Source organism: Chiloscyllium punctatum, chromosome 30 (genome assembly GCF_047496795.1).
Source record: "Chiloscyllium punctatum isolate Juve2018m chromosome 30, sChiPun1.3, whole genome shotgun sequence".
Taxonomy (NCBI): domain Eukaryota; kingdom Metazoa; phylum Chordata; class Chondrichthyes; order Orectolobiformes; family Hemiscylliidae; genus Chiloscyllium; species Chiloscyllium punctatum.
In genome coordinates, this window is record NC_092768.1 from 28,345,926 (window position 1) to 28,364,073 (window position 18,148).

At 39.6% G+C, this 18,148-nt stretch overlaps 1 protein-coding gene across 5 annotated transcripts in view; it reads left to right on the forward strand.

Annotated features, from left to right (window-relative positions):
• Positions 1-18,148, forward strand: part of LOC140455351 (protein PRRC2A-like) — a 135,018-nt gene that overhangs the window by 58,131 nt on the left and 58,739 nt on the right. For all 5 annotated transcript variants that reach the window (XM_072550137.1, XM_072550136.1, XM_072550140.1 and 2 more), the window contains exons 4-9: positions 3,027-3,147; positions 5,074-5,146; positions 9,418-9,561; positions 12,916-13,154; positions 14,478-14,563; positions 17,964-18,103. In XM_072550137.1, coding sequence (XP_072406238.1) covers positions 3,027-3,147; positions 5,074-5,146; positions 9,418-9,561; positions 12,916-13,154; positions 14,478-14,563; positions 17,964-18,103 — 803 coding nt within the window. The remainder of the gene's footprint in view (positions 1-3,026; positions 3,148-5,073; positions 5,147-9,417; positions 9,562-12,915; positions 13,155-14,477; positions 14,564-17,963; positions 18,104-18,148) is intronic.

An 18,148-nucleotide genomic window follows, 5' to 3' on the forward strand; every position in this document is an offset into this window, starting at 1 on the left:
TGTTAAAATTGTCGAACTGGGTGCCACAGCAACCAGTAGCAAATAGTATAGATGCATTTCAAGGAACAACTGAGCGAGTATATGATGAAGAAGGAAATTGAGGCTTTATGATACTTTCAGTTAGGGAAAGATTTACAGAAGGTTTGGTGGAATTTGAGTACTGGAATGGGCTGTTTCTGCACAAAGTATAGTGTATGTGTATGTATTTGTTCTTGACCTAGACCTGAGCAAAATAATTAAGGAGATTCAAAGTTCTGTTATCGTGTTGTTCTTCCATTGTGCATAATTCCAATTGAGCTAAGTTGCCTGAAGTTTATAGTGCAATTCATAGTGTTCTGTTTAGTAACAGGGAGAAAAGGTGAAAAATGATGCTAGTATTTGTTAGATTTCTCTTTGGCCTTTTATGCCCTATTATTCATAATTTGTAGTTGATTTGTACAGTTCAGTTTACTTGGACTGCTAAACCTGGAGCATTATCTTTGTTTGATGAAGTAAGCAAGTGCTGGTACGAGTAAGATGCATGCACAGCTGCAATTTTGTCTGCATTAGTTTAATCATCTTCCCAAGCCACTCTGGTATAATTTGAATCTTTTGGTTGTTTCTTAGTTTTTAATCAAGATTTGCCATAGTGGTGCTTATGATCCCAGCTGATATTGCTACTGGACAATCTGATCCCAGCATAAGTGTTTGAACTTTTTTTTTAAAAACTAGTTCATCCTCATTTTTCAGCTAATAGTCTGTCTTCTCTGTACAAGAACTTTTCCATTTAACATGTTACTGTCCTTGCTCCATTTTATAAACTATGGTTCTATTCCCTGTGGTACTATGGCTGAGCTGATTTTGTGAATGGATTTAAAAGTTATAAACCACCATCTATGTATCACCAGTTTAAAATCCAGAATTTTAAAAAATTAATATTTTCAGCGCTGTGACGTGGCTGAAGTTGGTTATTTTGTTGGGATTGAAGTGAAAAGGGCATGATCGCAAAAATTGAAGAAGGAAAATTAAATAAAATGCTTTTGTCTTAAATTTGAAACTGTCACCATGAACTCTGCCTGCATGATCACTGTTCTTTTTAAAACAGTAATATGTGCTCTTTGATTTGCTCTTTAAAATTCAAACTGAATTGACCCTTCTCTTACTGAGCCTGAATCGTCCTTTCCTACAGCAGTACCCTTGAGCTCCAAGTTTGACCTGCAACTAATGGACTAGTCTGATCGTCATGTGAATATCGAAGAAGACGATCCAAGCGCACTGTTCACGCCAGGTCTTTGTGAAGCAGTTCAATTGCCAATAAATTTATCTTTTTGGGGGGAGTGGGGGCAACCAAACTCCTTTTTTCAAAGTCTTGTTGTGAAGATGTGGGTGTACTGTACCTTCTTAGAAAGTTACAAGCTAGCAGAACTACCTGACAGCACAAAGTTATCATGTAACCTTTTTGGTCCAGTAGCTGGTTGCCTGGAGAGAACATAAACCAATTTGCATTGGGCCAATCTGTTTAAATTCTACCCAAAAAAAGCAATTCCAATCTAGTTTGAATTTAGCATATTGACAATATTACAAGCCAATGAGACAATCTGATGCTGTGGGGTGGTTGGGGGGTTGGGAGGTATAAGACCAGGAAAAATAAAACAGTTGGGAGAGAACTGCCAAAAGACCAACACATGTAGACTGCTGGTCAAATTGACAGGTACCTGTTTCGAGAAGGAGTTTTCACAGAAGAACGTTGACACTGACTTGGAAAGCAAATCTGCAAAGAAAAGATTTGACAGCTGGCTGGTTTTGAAATTTGAATTTTTCGGTAAATCTTAATCAGGACTTTTATTGGACTAGTATTATAGGAGGGAAAGTAAAAGATAGGTTAGAGCAAGGACTTTATCAATAGTTGTTAATTGTTCTGTTATACTTTAAGAAATAAAGCTGTTAATTTTTACTTTAAATAGTTCTTGGCCTCTTGGATTTTCAGAGATTACTGCACGAGATAAATCTTGTGTTGCACATTTAAATTGAGCAGGAGTGTTTACCTGTGTTGCAACAGTCGTCACTTGTTGGCAGGACAATACCATCTACATCTTCCCAATATGTAAATCTGTCCTGTGGTGGGTTTTTTTTGTTTTTGCTTCCTAACTATCAACTCTTATCAGTCTCTCTGGCAACATTGCCAATCGTTTGAAACCTGGGTGGCACATTTGATCCTCAGATGAACTTTTGTCCTCCCCTCCTTCCAGCCATCCTTAAGATTGCCTATTTCCAACTTCATAATGTCAACTTTGCAGCCCAAATTGTACCCATCCTACTTCGTGCTCCCCAGTTTTATACATTGACATCCAATCAACTCTGCCATCACCAGGCAATGTGGTGAGCACTATGTGCATTCCATGAAACCTTATCATTTCAAAACTAAACATCAAGGTATGTCCCTTGTGGGTGTTGCTGTTGTTGCTGCCATTCCAAAGATATAAAGAGCCAGAAGCTTTGATGTTTCTGCTCAAACAAAGGGACATGAATGACTCTTCCTCAGTGTCATTGTATACAGCAAAAGCCACAACTGCAGTGAGGGTGAGTCAGTCTCTTTCAGACATTTAGTATACTTGACTGCTTAAGAGACCCATGCCCTGTGGCCAGACATTTTGCAATAATGTGAAATCATCTGTCTGAACCTGGTCTACTGGTTCATCACCATCCTTGACACTCATTAGGTCAATGCTGCTCTAAGCAAGGGTTTTAGACATAGCTACAGTCTGTCCTCCTAACTAACACATCTCCTCTGACTGCATATCTGTTCCTGACTCATTTTTTTCATTGCTCATTCATGTAGTGGTCTGGACTGCATTCTTTAGTGTTAAGTATTTTTTTGAGTTCGTATTCGATCTTTTGGTAATCCTCATTTAGACCTTTTGACTGTTCTCCCTTTTTTAACAGTATATTTTCTTTTTCTCCTCCTTGTATGGTTTTTGAGTGATTTAAGTTTGTGGTGGGTGCAAACCTGTATTCAGCATTTCAACATTGTCCTTTGTTAATTTCAGTACCGATGCATCGACAGCTCAGCAGCCGGAATCGCAGCTGCCGCCGGCTTCACAGACGTCTGGCTCCAGTCAGCCGAAACGTCCAGCAGCAGCAACAGCAGTGGTAGCAACTCCACAGGAGGTGGGCAGTGCTTGTGATTTTGTTAGTTTGTGGTTGTTGAGACTGTTGGTAGCGCATATGTTAGTATTTTTTACTTTGCAATACGTCAGTGATGCTCCCCTTCCCCCGCTCTTCTCATTCTTCCTTTCTTCCTCCCTGCTTATCTCTAACCTCAAAATAATTGAGGTTGGTTTGTGGATTTGGTGATTACTGATTCAAGTCCAGCCTAGACTGACGCACTGAAGTATAGGAATGCCTTCTATCATTGAGGAGGGGCCAGCGTCCTTTGGATGAAGTGTTGAATTGAATTTTTTTTTTCTCCTCCACTTTGAAATGGTTTGGATGACTCAAAGAATTGTAGCTCTGCTTTACTGGTCAATAATTGGCACAAGACCAGATGCAGACAAGTTTGACTGCAGAGTCTGTGTCTCAATTGTGGAGGCGCGAATCATAATTTTATCAGTCTTCCTGAAACTCTGGCTGAGTGCCAAGAAGTACAGAATTCACAAATGTACACCCTTGTTCACGAAAAGGTGTAGAAACTTATGACCACATGGGTTGATCAATGAGGAGGTAAGTGGCAGAGGAATGGAAGAGAGAAGTGACCGGGTGAGACCGCATAACAAGTTCACAAGGAGCTTCAGGAACAGGGGGACCTGGGTGTACATATAAAATCATTGAAAGTGACAGGAATGATTTAAAGAATTGGTTAACAAAGCATAGAACATCTTGGGTGTTATCATTGAAGGCAGAGAGTATGTGAGTAATGAACTTAAGTATGTATTAAACTTTTTTTAAAAGAGTCACAGCTAGACTATGTTGCCCAAAAAAACCAAAGAACTGCAAATGCTGGAAATCCAAAACAAACAAAAACAGGAGGTCTGACAGCATCTGTGGAGAGAAAGCAGAGTTAACATTTTGGGCCCAGTAAAACCTACCTTTGGAATGGATGTTGAATAGTGTCCGTTTCTGGATGTTGCACTTTGAGGGATGCTGTGGGAGCAGAAAAAGATCCATGAGATTGATTGCAAGGATGAGGAGTTTCAGATATGAAGCTAAATTGAAAAAGTTGAGTCTGTATTTATTGCTAAAAGGAGGTTAAAAATCACACAGCGCCAGTTGCATAGTTCAACAGGTTTATTTGGAAGCGCTAGCTACTAGCTTTGAGTGCTGCTCATTCATTGGATAGCTGTGGAGTAGGGCCATAAGATACTACCTGATAAAGGAGCAGCGCTACAAAAGCTGGTGTTTCAAATAAACTAGGTGTTGTGATTTTTTTTAAAAACTGTTTTGTCCACCCCAATCCAACACCGACTCCTCTACCCAATTACTAAAATGGAGTTGAAAATAAATGGGCATGGCAACTACACAATCATAAATAGCAAGTGCTTAAGATCTGCGTTCACTGCCTTAGTGTGGTGGATGCAGGGCCACTTGAGGCTTTCGAAATGAAATAGATTGATGCAGCAATTGTCTCTCCTTCAACTCCCCCGCCCCCCCACCCACCCAAAGGAAAAGGTAGAGATAGAAGTGACACCAAGTAGAAGTGTTTTGAAAGCCAAAGGACTACCTGTGCTGGAATTATTCTCTTGCGTTTCTATCCTGTTTCAAAAGATACAGCTTTATGCTGCTTTCACCCTGTTTCTGAACAGGGAACTGATGGATTGGACAAGATAAATAAAGAGCTCGTACAGATAGGATGGACTTAAAGGGTTCTCCCTATGCTGTAAAATCCCCAAGTAGACCACAGATATCTTGTGCTTCTTCCCCAGCCTCCGTCTCAATACAACATTTGTCACTGCACGCTCTGGCTGTCTGCTGAACTATCCCAAGAGTCAGTGAGCAAATGAGCTTGTCCATTCCAGGGTGCCTTGAAAGCACTTGCTGACCAAATAAAGTTCTGGTGATCAAATAAACTGGCAACCAATTTATTTCTGTTAATTACAGGCCACCCCTTCAGCACAAAGCGGAACAAAATCCTGGGCACAGGCGAGTGTTACACATGGTGCACAAGGAGATGGTGAGTTTAAATCAACCTGTCAAAATGCTGCTTGCAAACTGAGCAGTTCATTTCAGCTGTGATCATGATAGCCTGCAGTACATCTGTTGCAGTGTGCTAAATGTTCCAATGATGGTGCTTATAATTTGAGAATTGACTATCTCACTTTATTAACTCATTTGAATTCGGTAGTGTCTGGTTTCTGTGCAACAGCACTGTCTAGCATTGTTGAACTCTGTGTTTTTTCTTTTCCCTGTGAATCCCTCCCAGTGTCATAGAGGTATACAGAAACGGGTCCTTCAGCCCAACTTGTCCATGCTGACCAGATTTCCTAAACTGAACTTGTCCCATTTGCCTGTGCTTGGCCCATATCCCTCTAAAACCTTTCTATGTACCTGTCCAAATGTCTCTTAAATGCTGTAATTGTACTTGCACTACCACTTCCTATGGCAATTCATTTCATATACGCATCATACTTTGTGTGAAAAAGTTACTCTTACAATCCCTTTTTAAAATCTGTCTCCCCTTAAATCCATGTCCTTTAGTTTTTGACACTCCTACCCTGTGGAAAAAATATCTTTTTATTTTATGAATATCTATAAGATCACCCCTCAGCCTGCTCCAGTGAAAATCGCCCCAGTCTATTCAGCCTCTCCTTATAGATTTAAACCTTTTCAGTCTTAGTAATATCCTAGTAAATCACTTTTTTCACTCTTTCCAGTTTAGTAATAATCTTCCAGAGCAGGGTGACCAGAATTTTACGCAATATTCCAAATTTTTGACAATTTCTTCCATTCTTTCCCCCCCCCCCATTACCTTGTTCTGTCGGCAGGTTGTGTGGCAGGCCCTTGTCCATTTGCAAATAGGTTAAGATTTGTACTTGAACCAGTCTAATTGACTGAGAGATTCATGAAGGACTTGTAGTTTCATTGGGGTTTGAATTTAAACCAGGCACTATTGATGGATGAAAAGACATTTGTGTGGAATCCTGAAGTAACAGGCTGGTAGTAGAATTCTTGCCAGTTTGTCACTTGATTGGATAGTGAAATACGTAGCAGTTCTCTTGTTTTCTTCCCAAACTTGTCTGTCTTCAATTGTACTACTTTTCCACTATCCTTGGCTATGTTTGAGTAAGATAGAAGGCTAGTACAGAGTTTGTTAGGTGGCTGTGAACTTTGGCCCTAGAAGTCTTTCGCCACTGTATTGCTCAATTCGAGAACGGAAAGTGTTTAATGCAGTTTGTTCATCTTAATGTTTCTTTTAAGCAAGAAATAATAACCCTGAAATAATCTGATGAGAGATACTATTGTGATGTCAGTGTTGTGACCTGATTGGCTGGTTTTATTATAGTGGCTATGTTGCTTGGTGTTAAGGTGAGTGTTTCTTTAATAACTATTTTTGCATTAAAATAAATGTAGTTCCATGGGCTTGTTCAGAAAGTATATCTATTAGGAAAGTGTGACCTCACATTTTTATGCATTTTTATGTTTGAGAAACGAAAAAGGCAAAAAATGAGTGGGGGGCGGGGGGGGGGGGAGCGGTTTGTATGTGCACCTCAAACTATATTAAGCGGGTAGGTAGAGATGCATGCAGTAGAGACATCTGTAATTGAGTGACTTTTATCTGTATAGAGATTGGCCAAATCAAATTCGTTATTTTACAGCAAAAGAGGAATTCCTGGACAAATATACTAAGGAGCTAACTAGAGAACACCCATTCTAGACTAGAAATTGTCATGGGAAAGGAAGAATTGGCAATCTTGCTGAGGCCCTTTTTTTCGGATTGGACAACCGTAATATAGAATTCCCCATCAAGGTGGAGTAAATTAGTTGTTTCTGTGACAAGATCTAAGAGCATGTTAGTGAGCTACAACAATTGCTCATTACGACGTAGAGCAAAAATAAAACCGGAAAGGTAGCCAAGCATGGCTAACAAGGAAAATTTAGAGGAAATATTCAATCCCAGGAATATGCGTACAATTGGTCAGAAGAAAAACAACAGATTGGAGCAATTCAGAATTCGGCTATTAAAGACAATGTACTTTAAAGGAAAATTTAGGGGGAAAGTTAGCTTGCGGGGAATGTAAAAATTGTCTGACAGTAAAAGTTTCTTTAGGTATGCAGAGAGAGAGATTGAAGACAAATGTCGTTACAGTCGGTAAGAAGTGAACTTGTATGAGTGAACAAAGGAGTGGCTGTCAACTAAATATATATTTTTGGTCCTGCGCTTATTAAAGGAGGGCATAAATAACCTACCAGAAATATTGGGAAGCACAGGGTTTAGGGAGAGGGAGATATGAGCATTAGTAGGGAAGGGGTTTGGTGAAATTGATAGGATTCAAGGCTGATCAATCCCCAGGCCTTGGTGATCTACATTCCAGAGTACTTGAACTGCCCCTTAAAAATACATTGGTCATTTTCCAGGTTTCAGTACTCAGTTTAAGAAGGCAGAGAGAAATCAAACTGGGAATTGTAGACAACCTGACATCGGTAGTGGAATCTGATATTTTGTTGATTTATAAAAGAATTAAGAAGCTGAGCTTTTGGAAAACAGTCATAGGATCAGGCAGTCATCATGAGCTTACCAAAGATAAATCACGCTTGGCAAATCTTCTGGAATTCTGAGGATGTAACTAATTGAATTGATTCAGGAAGCCAGTGAATGTGGTTTATTTAGACTTTCATGAGTCTTTTGACAAAATCTTCCAAAATAAAATGAGTACGTAGAACTGTGTCTAGTGGATTGAGAGGAGTAGAGAACTGGTAGGCAGGTAAGCAAAGGGTAGGAATAAACAGGTCATTTTCCTAATGGAAGGCAGTTACTAATGGGGTATGGCAAGGATCTGTGCTGGACCTCCAGCTATTCAGAATATATATTAATGATTGGGGGAACTCAATGTAATAGCTCCTCCAAGTTTGCAGATGAAACAGCTGGGTGATAGGGTGACGAAGGTGCGGAGATATTGAGTTGTGATTTGTAAAAACTGAGTGAATGCATGGTAAGTGCAGCATCATGGAGATATATATGAGGTTATCCACTTTAGTGAAAATAAGGCAGATTTATTATCTGGCTATAGATTTGAGGCGGGAACGTGCAGTGAGATCTGCGAGTCCTCCTACACCAGTCCAGAAGTACAGTCAGTCTAGAACTGTACTGTTCAGGACTGAGATGGTTTGCAAACCCTTTTGCAGAGAGTGGTGAGTCTGTGGAATTTGCTACCGTAGAAAGCTGTCAAGGTGAAAACATTTTGATTTCAAGGAATAGTTGGATATAGCATTTGGGACTAAGATCAAAGGATTTAATTGAAAAGCAGGAATATGCTATTGTGTTGGATGATCAGCCATGATCATAATGAAAGGCGAAGCAGGCCTGAAGGGCTGAATGGCCTAAAGCTCCTCCTGCTTTGTGCTTCCAAATAAGTTGTTAGCCCATCTAACATTTAAGATCTGACCCCAACATTGGTACTGTGTATTCAAATAATATGAAGTTGCCTAGCTCCAGTTCACTTCAAAGTATCAAATGCAGGGTTGAAGCCTCCAACTTCTAATACTACTAAAGATAACATAGAAAGCAAATGTTTAGCTGAGTGTTATTTGAGACTTAAAACTGGTGCTTGTTTTTTTTTTGAGACCTATGTGATTTATGCTTGTGACATGACTACTTAGCTTGTTCTCCTTTGGCTTCATTGAAGTGCATGATTGAGACTTGCAGCGCAATTTGGCTCATGTATGCTGTGTATGCATGACTTGTGTACTATTTGGTTGTCATGTCCTTCAGGAAATCTGCAAGCAAAGGTATGACCTTGCTATTTTTGGGTGTTTGAAAGATTCCCTGACACTGTTACATGGACCAAAAGCTTTTCCCATATCTTGGGCAATATTTCTTCCCCTTGCAAGTGTAAAGTGAGAAGTGGATAAATTGCTTGTCTCATTGTCGTTTATGGAAATTACTAACGTAGCATGATATATGGATATTTATTGGCCATGCCTGAAAGAGTGGTGAAAGCAGATTCAAACTTTTTCAAAACTCAATTGGATAAATAGTTGAGAGGAATTTCCCAAACACTTGGAGCAAAGAGCAGTGAAGTGGAAGTATTAGGATATCTATAGTAAAGAAGTATGGTACTGTTGTAATGGGCCAAATGGTTGCCTCCTGTGCAGCAGCATTGTGATTCTTTTGAAAGAAATCATTATATGGAAAGCTTTGAAAGGGTACATTTTAATACTTGTCTAAGTGGAAAGCACATGTGCAGTTGGATAGATTTTATTAAAATGTGCGCCTCTTGTATTCAGGTGGAAAGGGATCAAACCAACAGTCGCCATTCTCTCGCGAGGAATTTCCAACCCTGCAAGCAGCTGGAGATCAGGACAAAGTTGGCAGAGAAAGGGACATTGCAGATCAGTCGTATGGGCCAGGACCAAGCCTCCGCCCTCAAAGTAAGCATTTCTTCTCCATTGCACATGTCTTTGCTTTTGGATTTTCTAATTTTGAAGTATGGCTGTATTAGAGCTGTCATCTTTTTTTTTCAAGAAACTAGTTGATCACATGGAATCAAAATGGAGCTTTCTCCGAGGATCAGTCTTTTGTTTCTTTGCTTTATGTTATGAGTAAGGTAATTTTGGGAAGCCAAAAGAAAAAATTGTGTTCTCTGTCTGCATGATGAAATTCAGCATTTTCTTCATATACAATTCAGGCAGACTTGCAATTACAGAAAGGATCACTTTTTATTTTTCCTGGACGAAACCCTTTTGAAGGAAACTGAAATCTAGGACTTTCTCCCTCCATGTGGTTGTGACTCATGGATCAATCAGCTTCAAAACTGAGCTGGTTCTTTAGTCAAGGGTACAGTGATTTGTAGGACCTAAGGTGAGTGAATAAAACGAAGGTGCAGATAATAAAGTGGTGGAAAACGTTAGGGAGCTGAATGGTCTGCCTACTTTGGTTTTATTTGTGATCAATACTGGTTGGGTTTGTTTTTTAACACCAGTCTCCTAAACTGTGTTGCATCAGACATGTGCAAACAATTGTTTCTATATGGGCGTCCAATTATACACAGACTGCGGCTGATCGTACAGTGTGAGACAGATGGTGCTAGAGAAAGTGACCAGCTGGGAGCTGATACAGATGCAGTGGACTGAATGGCCATCTCCTGTACTGTAAAATTCAATGAAAGAAGCTTTTATTATAAAAGTCTAGCATCTCCTCTATTAATTTTCCTGGAGCATCTGGCTGTAAAAAGAAATGCAGTATTTTGCGACACCCTTGAGTTACTTACAAGGAATCTTTAGAAATAGGGGTGACACTGGTGAGGCTGTTATTGTCTGTCCATCATTGGCATTGGAAAGTAGAAGTAGGGTATCTACCTAAAGAGGGTTGTTATTATTTAAATATTTTCACCCTGTACCTTTTTAATACTTATGGTAATAATACATTGTAATAGTCTGCAGTCTGAACTGGCTATCTTCATATGATAGAGAGAAAAAAACTGCAGATGTTGGAATCCAAAGTAAACATGCATGAGGCTGGAAGAATGCAGCAAGCCAGGCAGGGGGAGGTGGAGAAGTTGACATTTCGGATGTAACCTCCCTTCAGGACTCATCTTCGTAGATTTTTTTTTCACATTTAAAAGACCTTGCAGACCAGAATTCTGAAGGAAATCGATAATACACAGTATAATCAAATCGACAAGTGAGAGTAACTTTTAAGTTTTGGAGTAGACACTTCATCCGAACATAGCATTATTAATATATTTTCTGCTTTTTCAGCTGTTTACAGTCCTGTTTATTTCAGACATCATTTTGACTTTGAACTCTATTTGCATTTGACCACACCAAGGCTGTCATGTTTGGCTTGTACTTCTGAAAAACTGGTCAGGTTGCCATTGCTTCAAGGGATGTTTGTTAAACATGAATCCCTTTTTAAGAAGTGAATCATGACTGCTTTGAAAGCAAGGTCTGTGATCTTTAGAGAAAGACATTGTTAGAGAACCTGAAATTACAGTTTGTCAAGCTGAATAACAGATGTGGTGTACAAATTGTTGTCATATAGGGGTAGTGGAGAGAGAAAATCATACTAAAAAAGGTCAAATTTCATTCACTCTCCATTGTTGGCTTCCTTTTATGTCTTAATAAAAAGGTATTGATATTGCTACATTGTTGATACAACTTCTAAAGCTAAAAGATAAAAAGGACTTTTAAGCTTTCTGTTGCTCCAGTTGCCTGGTTCAGCTAAGCAACTAAGAAAGATACTGTTATTAAAGAGTGCTTCATGTGGCAAGCCAGAGATAAATGGGAAGCATCAGCATGCTCTGGGTGCCTAGAACATAATTAAAGATCAGCAAACTTACCAAAGGTCATGGTTCAGTTACTTCTGGGGTTGACCAAGATTACCACTCCTGACCATGTAGGACTTAGCTGTGATAGTCTCAACAGTCAGAGCACTTGCTGACTCAGTAATGGGCTGCGTGTAGCATGGTAACTTTGAGGTACTGAGAAACTGATAATGGCCTTAAGGTCAGGATTCAATGACAATTGGTTCAATTTAGGGGATTGCAGGCTGACCATTTCCAGAAAAAAAATTGAGATTCAATTAACACAAAGTAAGAACTTATGATGTAGACAGAGGAGACTTGACAGGCTAGATTTTGAGGACCTATTTCCCCTTGGAAGAGACTAGAAATAAAGTTTGTTTAAGGGTAAGGGTAAGAGGTCTTAAAATTAAAATGGCAGTTGGAATTTTTCTGGCGATAGTTTGTTCTGCAGAATTCCTTTTTGTCCAGAAAACAGTGGAGACTGTGTTATTGAATTTTTCATAAGGCTAAGTTCAGCTGTTAGACAGAGAAATCTAGGGTAGTTGAGAGCATGATCAGATCACCCATTGTTCTATTAAATGCAAAGTGAGCTTAAAATGCTTAGACTTGTCTTAAGTCCTCTGTTCCTACATTGTCACAGATAGCGAATTTGATAACTATCAGGAAATGGATTGAGTATAAATAGGTTAAACGTTTGGGCCTTAATTGTTTATTGTCAATACCAATAATACCAAAACTATGGTTGCTAATTTTGCTGATAACCCATGAATACATTTTGTTTTAAAAAGTGAATTGGAAGAAGGGCATAAAGCATACAAAAGGAATTTAAGATCATTCTGAATGGGTGAAAGATTGGCAGGTAGAGTAGGATGTGGGATAACATGAATTTGTCCATTTTGCAGAAAAATAATGAAGCAGCATATTACCTAAAAAACAAAATTGCAAAACCTCTGCTACTGAGGGCTACCTGTTATCAAGGTACATTGAAAAGGTGGTTTCGTATCCATTAGAGTTGAAGAGGATGAAAGATCTTATTAAAACACAAAATCACAAGTGGACTTAAAGTGATGCTAAAAGGAAGTTGCCCTGTGGGGGAGGCTCTCATTTAAAATGAAAAGTGTATTTTTTTTTTGGAAGGTTATTGGTCCTTGAGGTATTTTCCTTGTCGAGCAGAGAAGGCAGTGCCTTTGAAATTTTTTTTAAGACTGAGTTACTCCAATTGAAGAGCAATTCAGAGGACTTAGTGGTTCAACAAGAAAGTGGAGCTGAGGCCATGTCAGATAACTTTTATTTTTATCTAATGGCAGAGTAGCATTTTGGACCAGGTGACCTTCTACTCTTTTCAAATTTGTGTTCTTTGGAGCACCCGGGCAGTTGGATCGGTTTGTTTTTGAATCATGCGCTCACTATGTTGTCTTTCCTAAAAATTCAGTATGGTGCACTGTTTGATGACATTTGTTTGCTTTGCTTTCACCCACAGATGTGACCAGCTGGAGGGAGGGTGGTGGGCGGAACTTGGGTGCTCCAGGTGGCTCTTTGATCGAGGGGGAAACCAAAGAGCTAAGCCCAGAAGAAGCAGCAAGCTCTATAGCATCCTCAGCCGACCAGAAGGTGACTGTAAGGATGGCCGAACAACCACCTAGACCAGGGGTCGGTGTACCACAGCAGGCAGTTCCCCAACCATACCCTCCACCATATAGGGGGATGATGCCAGCTTTCGTAAGTAATTGAGAATTGGAGGGCGAGGGGGGTATAGGAAAACTTGCAGTTGACAGTAGTTAACATAGAATGATATTCTGTTTGAAAGCTAATATGGTATCGCCTTTGAACTTATTGAACTTATTTTCAATAATTGATGGGTGTAACTCTATCCCACTGTTTCATAACGTATCCCCTATTTTAAACTAAGCACTCTCCTCCTGGAGACTGAATTTGACTGACAGTTCCTGCTGTAACATTAAGGTCTGGTTTACATTTAGTGACAAAATTCCCATAATAAATAATATCATCGTTAAGTATCTGTATTTTTGCTCAGGTCTTGGGGCAGCTGGCAGTTAAATTCTAGTGGCTTAAGTTATAATGTTGCCTTTTTGCTCTTGAGCTTATTGCTAAAACATTATCATGTATAATTGAAACATTGAGATAAAGGTAAAGACGACAACAAGCTTGGAAAGCGTTGGGTAAATGGAGAAGTTGAAGTTTGATGCTAGACTTGAACTTAAGAGCTTGTACCTTGCTGGAAAGAAGGATTGAAGGAGTTGAGTTGCCATTGTGCACTGTTTCAGCCAGTGAAAAACATCTCAGCAATGAGACTGGTTGAATTTATCCAGATATGTGTGTACATATGTTGTATATTGACTGTAATTATTTCATTTTATGACTGGACCATGGAAGATGTCAGAGGAACTGGTGATCAGTTCTCATTGTTCCACACAAAGGAACAGTTTGGCTGGTTGTGAACATTTTGTTTGTCTGTACCTCCTCTGTGGCTGAACAAAATTTTAAGCAGGCTGGCGTGAGGCTAGGTGCTGTGTTTCAGCGCCAGTCCTTGCAGTTTTGAATCACCATGTGTGTTGGCTTGATTCCGTTCACAGTAGGTTAGAAAGTTGTGAATTCAAATCTCACTCTGCAAATTGAACACTGATGCATCAGCATATGACTGAGGGAATGCTGCTTTGTGAAAAGTGCAATGCTTTGTTGTTTCAGGTGAATGGTTTAAATATTCTGGCGCTGGTTTAAAGGAGAGCAGAAAGCTCTGACATCTCGATCATATTGATGCTTCAAAGCTCAAACAAATTAATCTATACACTGTTAATCAAAAATGGCTGGAGTTGCTCCAATACCAGTAACTATTTCAGTTTTAATGCGACTATAGAATTCTGACAAGTCTGAGAGCTGTAACAAAGACTATCCACACGCATCATATTTTTCTTTGAACTGCTTTTAAAAAAAACAGTTGTCTTTTATCTAGCCTGATTGGCTTGAAAATCAAATAGGTGTTTAATCTACTTCTCTTGATCCCTGTCATTTTGTTGTTTTCAGATGTATTCCCCATATTGTGGTTTACCGTTTCCTACACCTTACGGGCCACAGGGACCATACAGATACCCACCACCCGATGCCAGCAAGTAAGTTCGTGTATCCTGAAATTACTCATTTGTAGTTGCAAAGTAAAGTCAGCACTTAAAATTGAAGCTTTGCAATTTCAATGCTTTTCGATGCTGGTTGCTTTGATAGGAGCACTCCTGTGTTTGAGACACCAGGTTACTGCATTCAGATCCCAGTCTAGAGACTTGAATGCCTCGCATAAATATAGTTTGATGTTGTGAAGTGCTTCAAGGCATTTCCCTCAAACACCATGGAACATTAGTCATTAGATTTTTCTCATTTCTCTGGGTGCCTCTCAATACAGTAGTGAGCATGTGCATTTCGAAAGTGCTTCATTTGGTCCCTTGTGATATCTTGAAAGGTGCCTTCAAGTTCTCCAATGACTTGTTTTGGCAGCTTCCTATTACGACATTGATTTTATAATCCAAATTGTTATATCATTGAGCTTTTAGCATTTTCATGAAGAATAGTATTTCATTTTTAGTTTAACCATCACTTTTTATTGTTAAGAACAGTGGAAGAAATGCCAGTCGTTGGGGCAAGTGTGTGGGAATGAAAAAGCAAAACAGATTTGAGGGTTTTTTGAAAGTGTAGGATATATCGTGGCTCGAGTTTGCCTGTTGGGAAATGTATGGGTTTGGATGCAAAGCTGGAAGTTAATTTTTCTCTTCTCTTTAAAGTCAGTGGCATTCGGACATAGTCTAAATCCAGTGGCCTGCCTGAGTTGAAACATCCATTTTGTTTTTCTGTCCTTTGTGCCCCTGCTTCTCTCCAACAAATGAAAAATCGAAGTGATTTTGATGTATTTGACCATAGAGTTTAAAACAAAAATTGTTTTTCTAGAAAAAACTGCAGATCTTAAAGAAAAACAAATATTGCTGTTTGGCAGCATCTGTGGAGAGAAATTGGGGTTAATGTTTGAGTTCTTGTGTATCAATGCTGCTTGGGGCCTTTGATTTTACTGTATACTTAAATTTGACCTCCCCAAAACGCATTATCTCACACTCTTGCAGAATAACTTCCATCTGCCATTCCTCTGCCCAACTTTCCAACTGATCTATATTCTGCTATATCCTTTGATAACCTTCCTCACTATTCACAAATCTGCCAATTTTTGTGCTGCCTGTGAGCTTACTAATCAAAACACTTTTATATTTTCAACCAAAGAATTACAAATAACAGAGTTCCCAGCAGGCACACCTCTGGTCACAGACAACTAGTCAGAAAAACACCTCTGCACAACTTTTGACTCTTCAACAACCAAACTAATTTTGTATCCAGCTTACCAATGCCCAGTGGATCCCATGTGACTTAATCTGGACACGCCTACCATAAGGGATCATGTCAAATTCTTTCAAAGTCTATGTAAATAACATCGACTATCTTCAATCATCTTGGGCATTTCCTCAAAAAAAAATTCGAACAAATTTGAGACAGTGCTTCCTGTGCACAAAGCAATGCTGACTGTCCCTAATGAGTCCATTCTTTCCAAAGATAATTAAATGTTGTCCTTAATGTTCTCCCAGTAATTTCTGTTTAAGGTTCACTATTCAAAATTTCCTGGATTATCCATATTACCTTTTCTTAAAAGAACAGCATTGGCTAATCTCCAGACTTCTGGGACTGCTAAAGATGGCTTTCCCACGGCACCAGAAAACTGTTCTCTTGGGGGTTGGTGGTCAAGAGGCTGAGTCAGGTGGATGGGGATTTGGATGAAGGGACCTGCCTGAGCCCAGAGGAGATTTGTCAGAAACCCTTTGCTTTTGGTACAGTTGTGTTTGGACCTGAGGTAGTGCAGGTTATACCAGTTGGGGATAAAGTTTGCTGTTAGCCACAGAGATCCTGCAAAAAAAATGTCAGGATTAGCCTTTTTATAATACTGTGGTTTGACCTAAAGTACAGTCTAATTTTGGGCACTACTCTTCAGAAAGAGTGTGACTTTAAAGTGGATTTGAGTGGTACTTAGGATGATGTGCTTAAGAAACATGGTTAGATTGGAGGAGCTGAGCCTATTGTGCTTGTTGCAGAGAAGGTTGAGAGACAATTGAATGTATGTGTTTAAACTTATAACTTGTCTAGATAAAGTATAAGATGATAGTGTTCCACTGGCAGAAGAGCCAAGAGTTGGGGCCACCAACTTGTAGTGATTGGCTAAAGAACAACAGCGGTAAGAGTGTATCTTCAGACGTGTGGTCAGAGCGAATTCGTAGAGGCTTTCAAAGGGGAACTAAATAAGCATATGAATAGAAAGCTTAGTGCTTTCAACAAAGGAAAATATTCTCGGCAGTATCAATGCAAAGTTTGGCACCCACGTACATGAGGGATTGGGGGCAGTGAACAAAATCTTTGTATGACATAAGGAACAATTTGAAGTAGATGTTCAAGGTAGGTGTGGGTGTAAATGGAATTCCATATTTTGGGATCTAAGCAGTTAAGGGTCAAAAACATCAAAATCCCAGGTGAATAACTTGAAAAGAGGGCTGTCTCATGAGGCAGGAGCTTCAGTACAAAGAATGAGAATTTGAAACTCTGAAATTTCAAAGTACAAGATAACTATAAATTTTTTTTTGAGAGGTCATCTTGTGGCTGTGCAAGACATGAGTTAGGCCACCTTTTGGAATACTGTGTGCAATTCTGGCCTCCCAGATGTTGTGAAACTTGTAAATCTTTTCTCAACTCTTTTCAAGGGTATTGCCAGAGATGGAAGGTTTGTGTTACAGGGCGAGGCTGAACAGGCTGGGACTGTTTTCCTTGGAGCGTTGGAGGTTTGAGTGATGACCTTTTATAGAGGTTTATAAAATCATGAGGGGCATGGATGGGGTAAATAGCCAATGTCTTTTCCCGGAGATGGGGCAGTCCAGGACTAGAGGGCATAGTTCAGGGTGAGAGGGGAAAGATTTTAACAGAGACCTAAGGGACAACTTTTTCAGGCTGAGGGTGGTGTGTGTGTGTACGGAATGAGCTGCCAGAGGAAATGGTGGAGGCTGCTACAATTTCAGCATTTAAACAGTATCTGGATGGGTACATGCCAAGGAATAGTTTAGAGGGATATGGGCCAAGTGCTGGCAAATGAGGCAAGGTTAATTTAGGATACCTGGTCAGCATGGGCGAGTTGGACGGAAGGGTCTCTTTCCGTGCTGTGTATCTCTGAATGTATAATTTTCAAATGATGGGACAGTTAAAATTTGGGAACTCATCATTACAGTAAGTTACTGGAAATGTAATAGACTGTGGTATTTGGATGCTATATTCTGGCATCAGGCACCAATTGAAATGAAGGAAGAGAACTGGGAGCCAGCCTTTTTCTTGGGGAAGATAATGAATATAACTGTTGTGATTTGAACTAAATTCATAATTGTTTATTTCACTTTGTCTTTACCATGTATAAAATACCAGCATCTTGTGTACATCTCTTCTTAGATTTCCTCGTGTACCAGGACCTCGACTTCCTCCGCATCCAACACGGATGCCCGAAGCAGTGAAAAGACCCTCCATCCTCAAACAGGACGACTTGAAAGAGTTTGATGAGCTTGAAAATGAGACTGATGATGGATGGGCTGGTAAATCTCAAAGGGCTGGAAGAAAATCCCTTTCTTTTTTTTAAA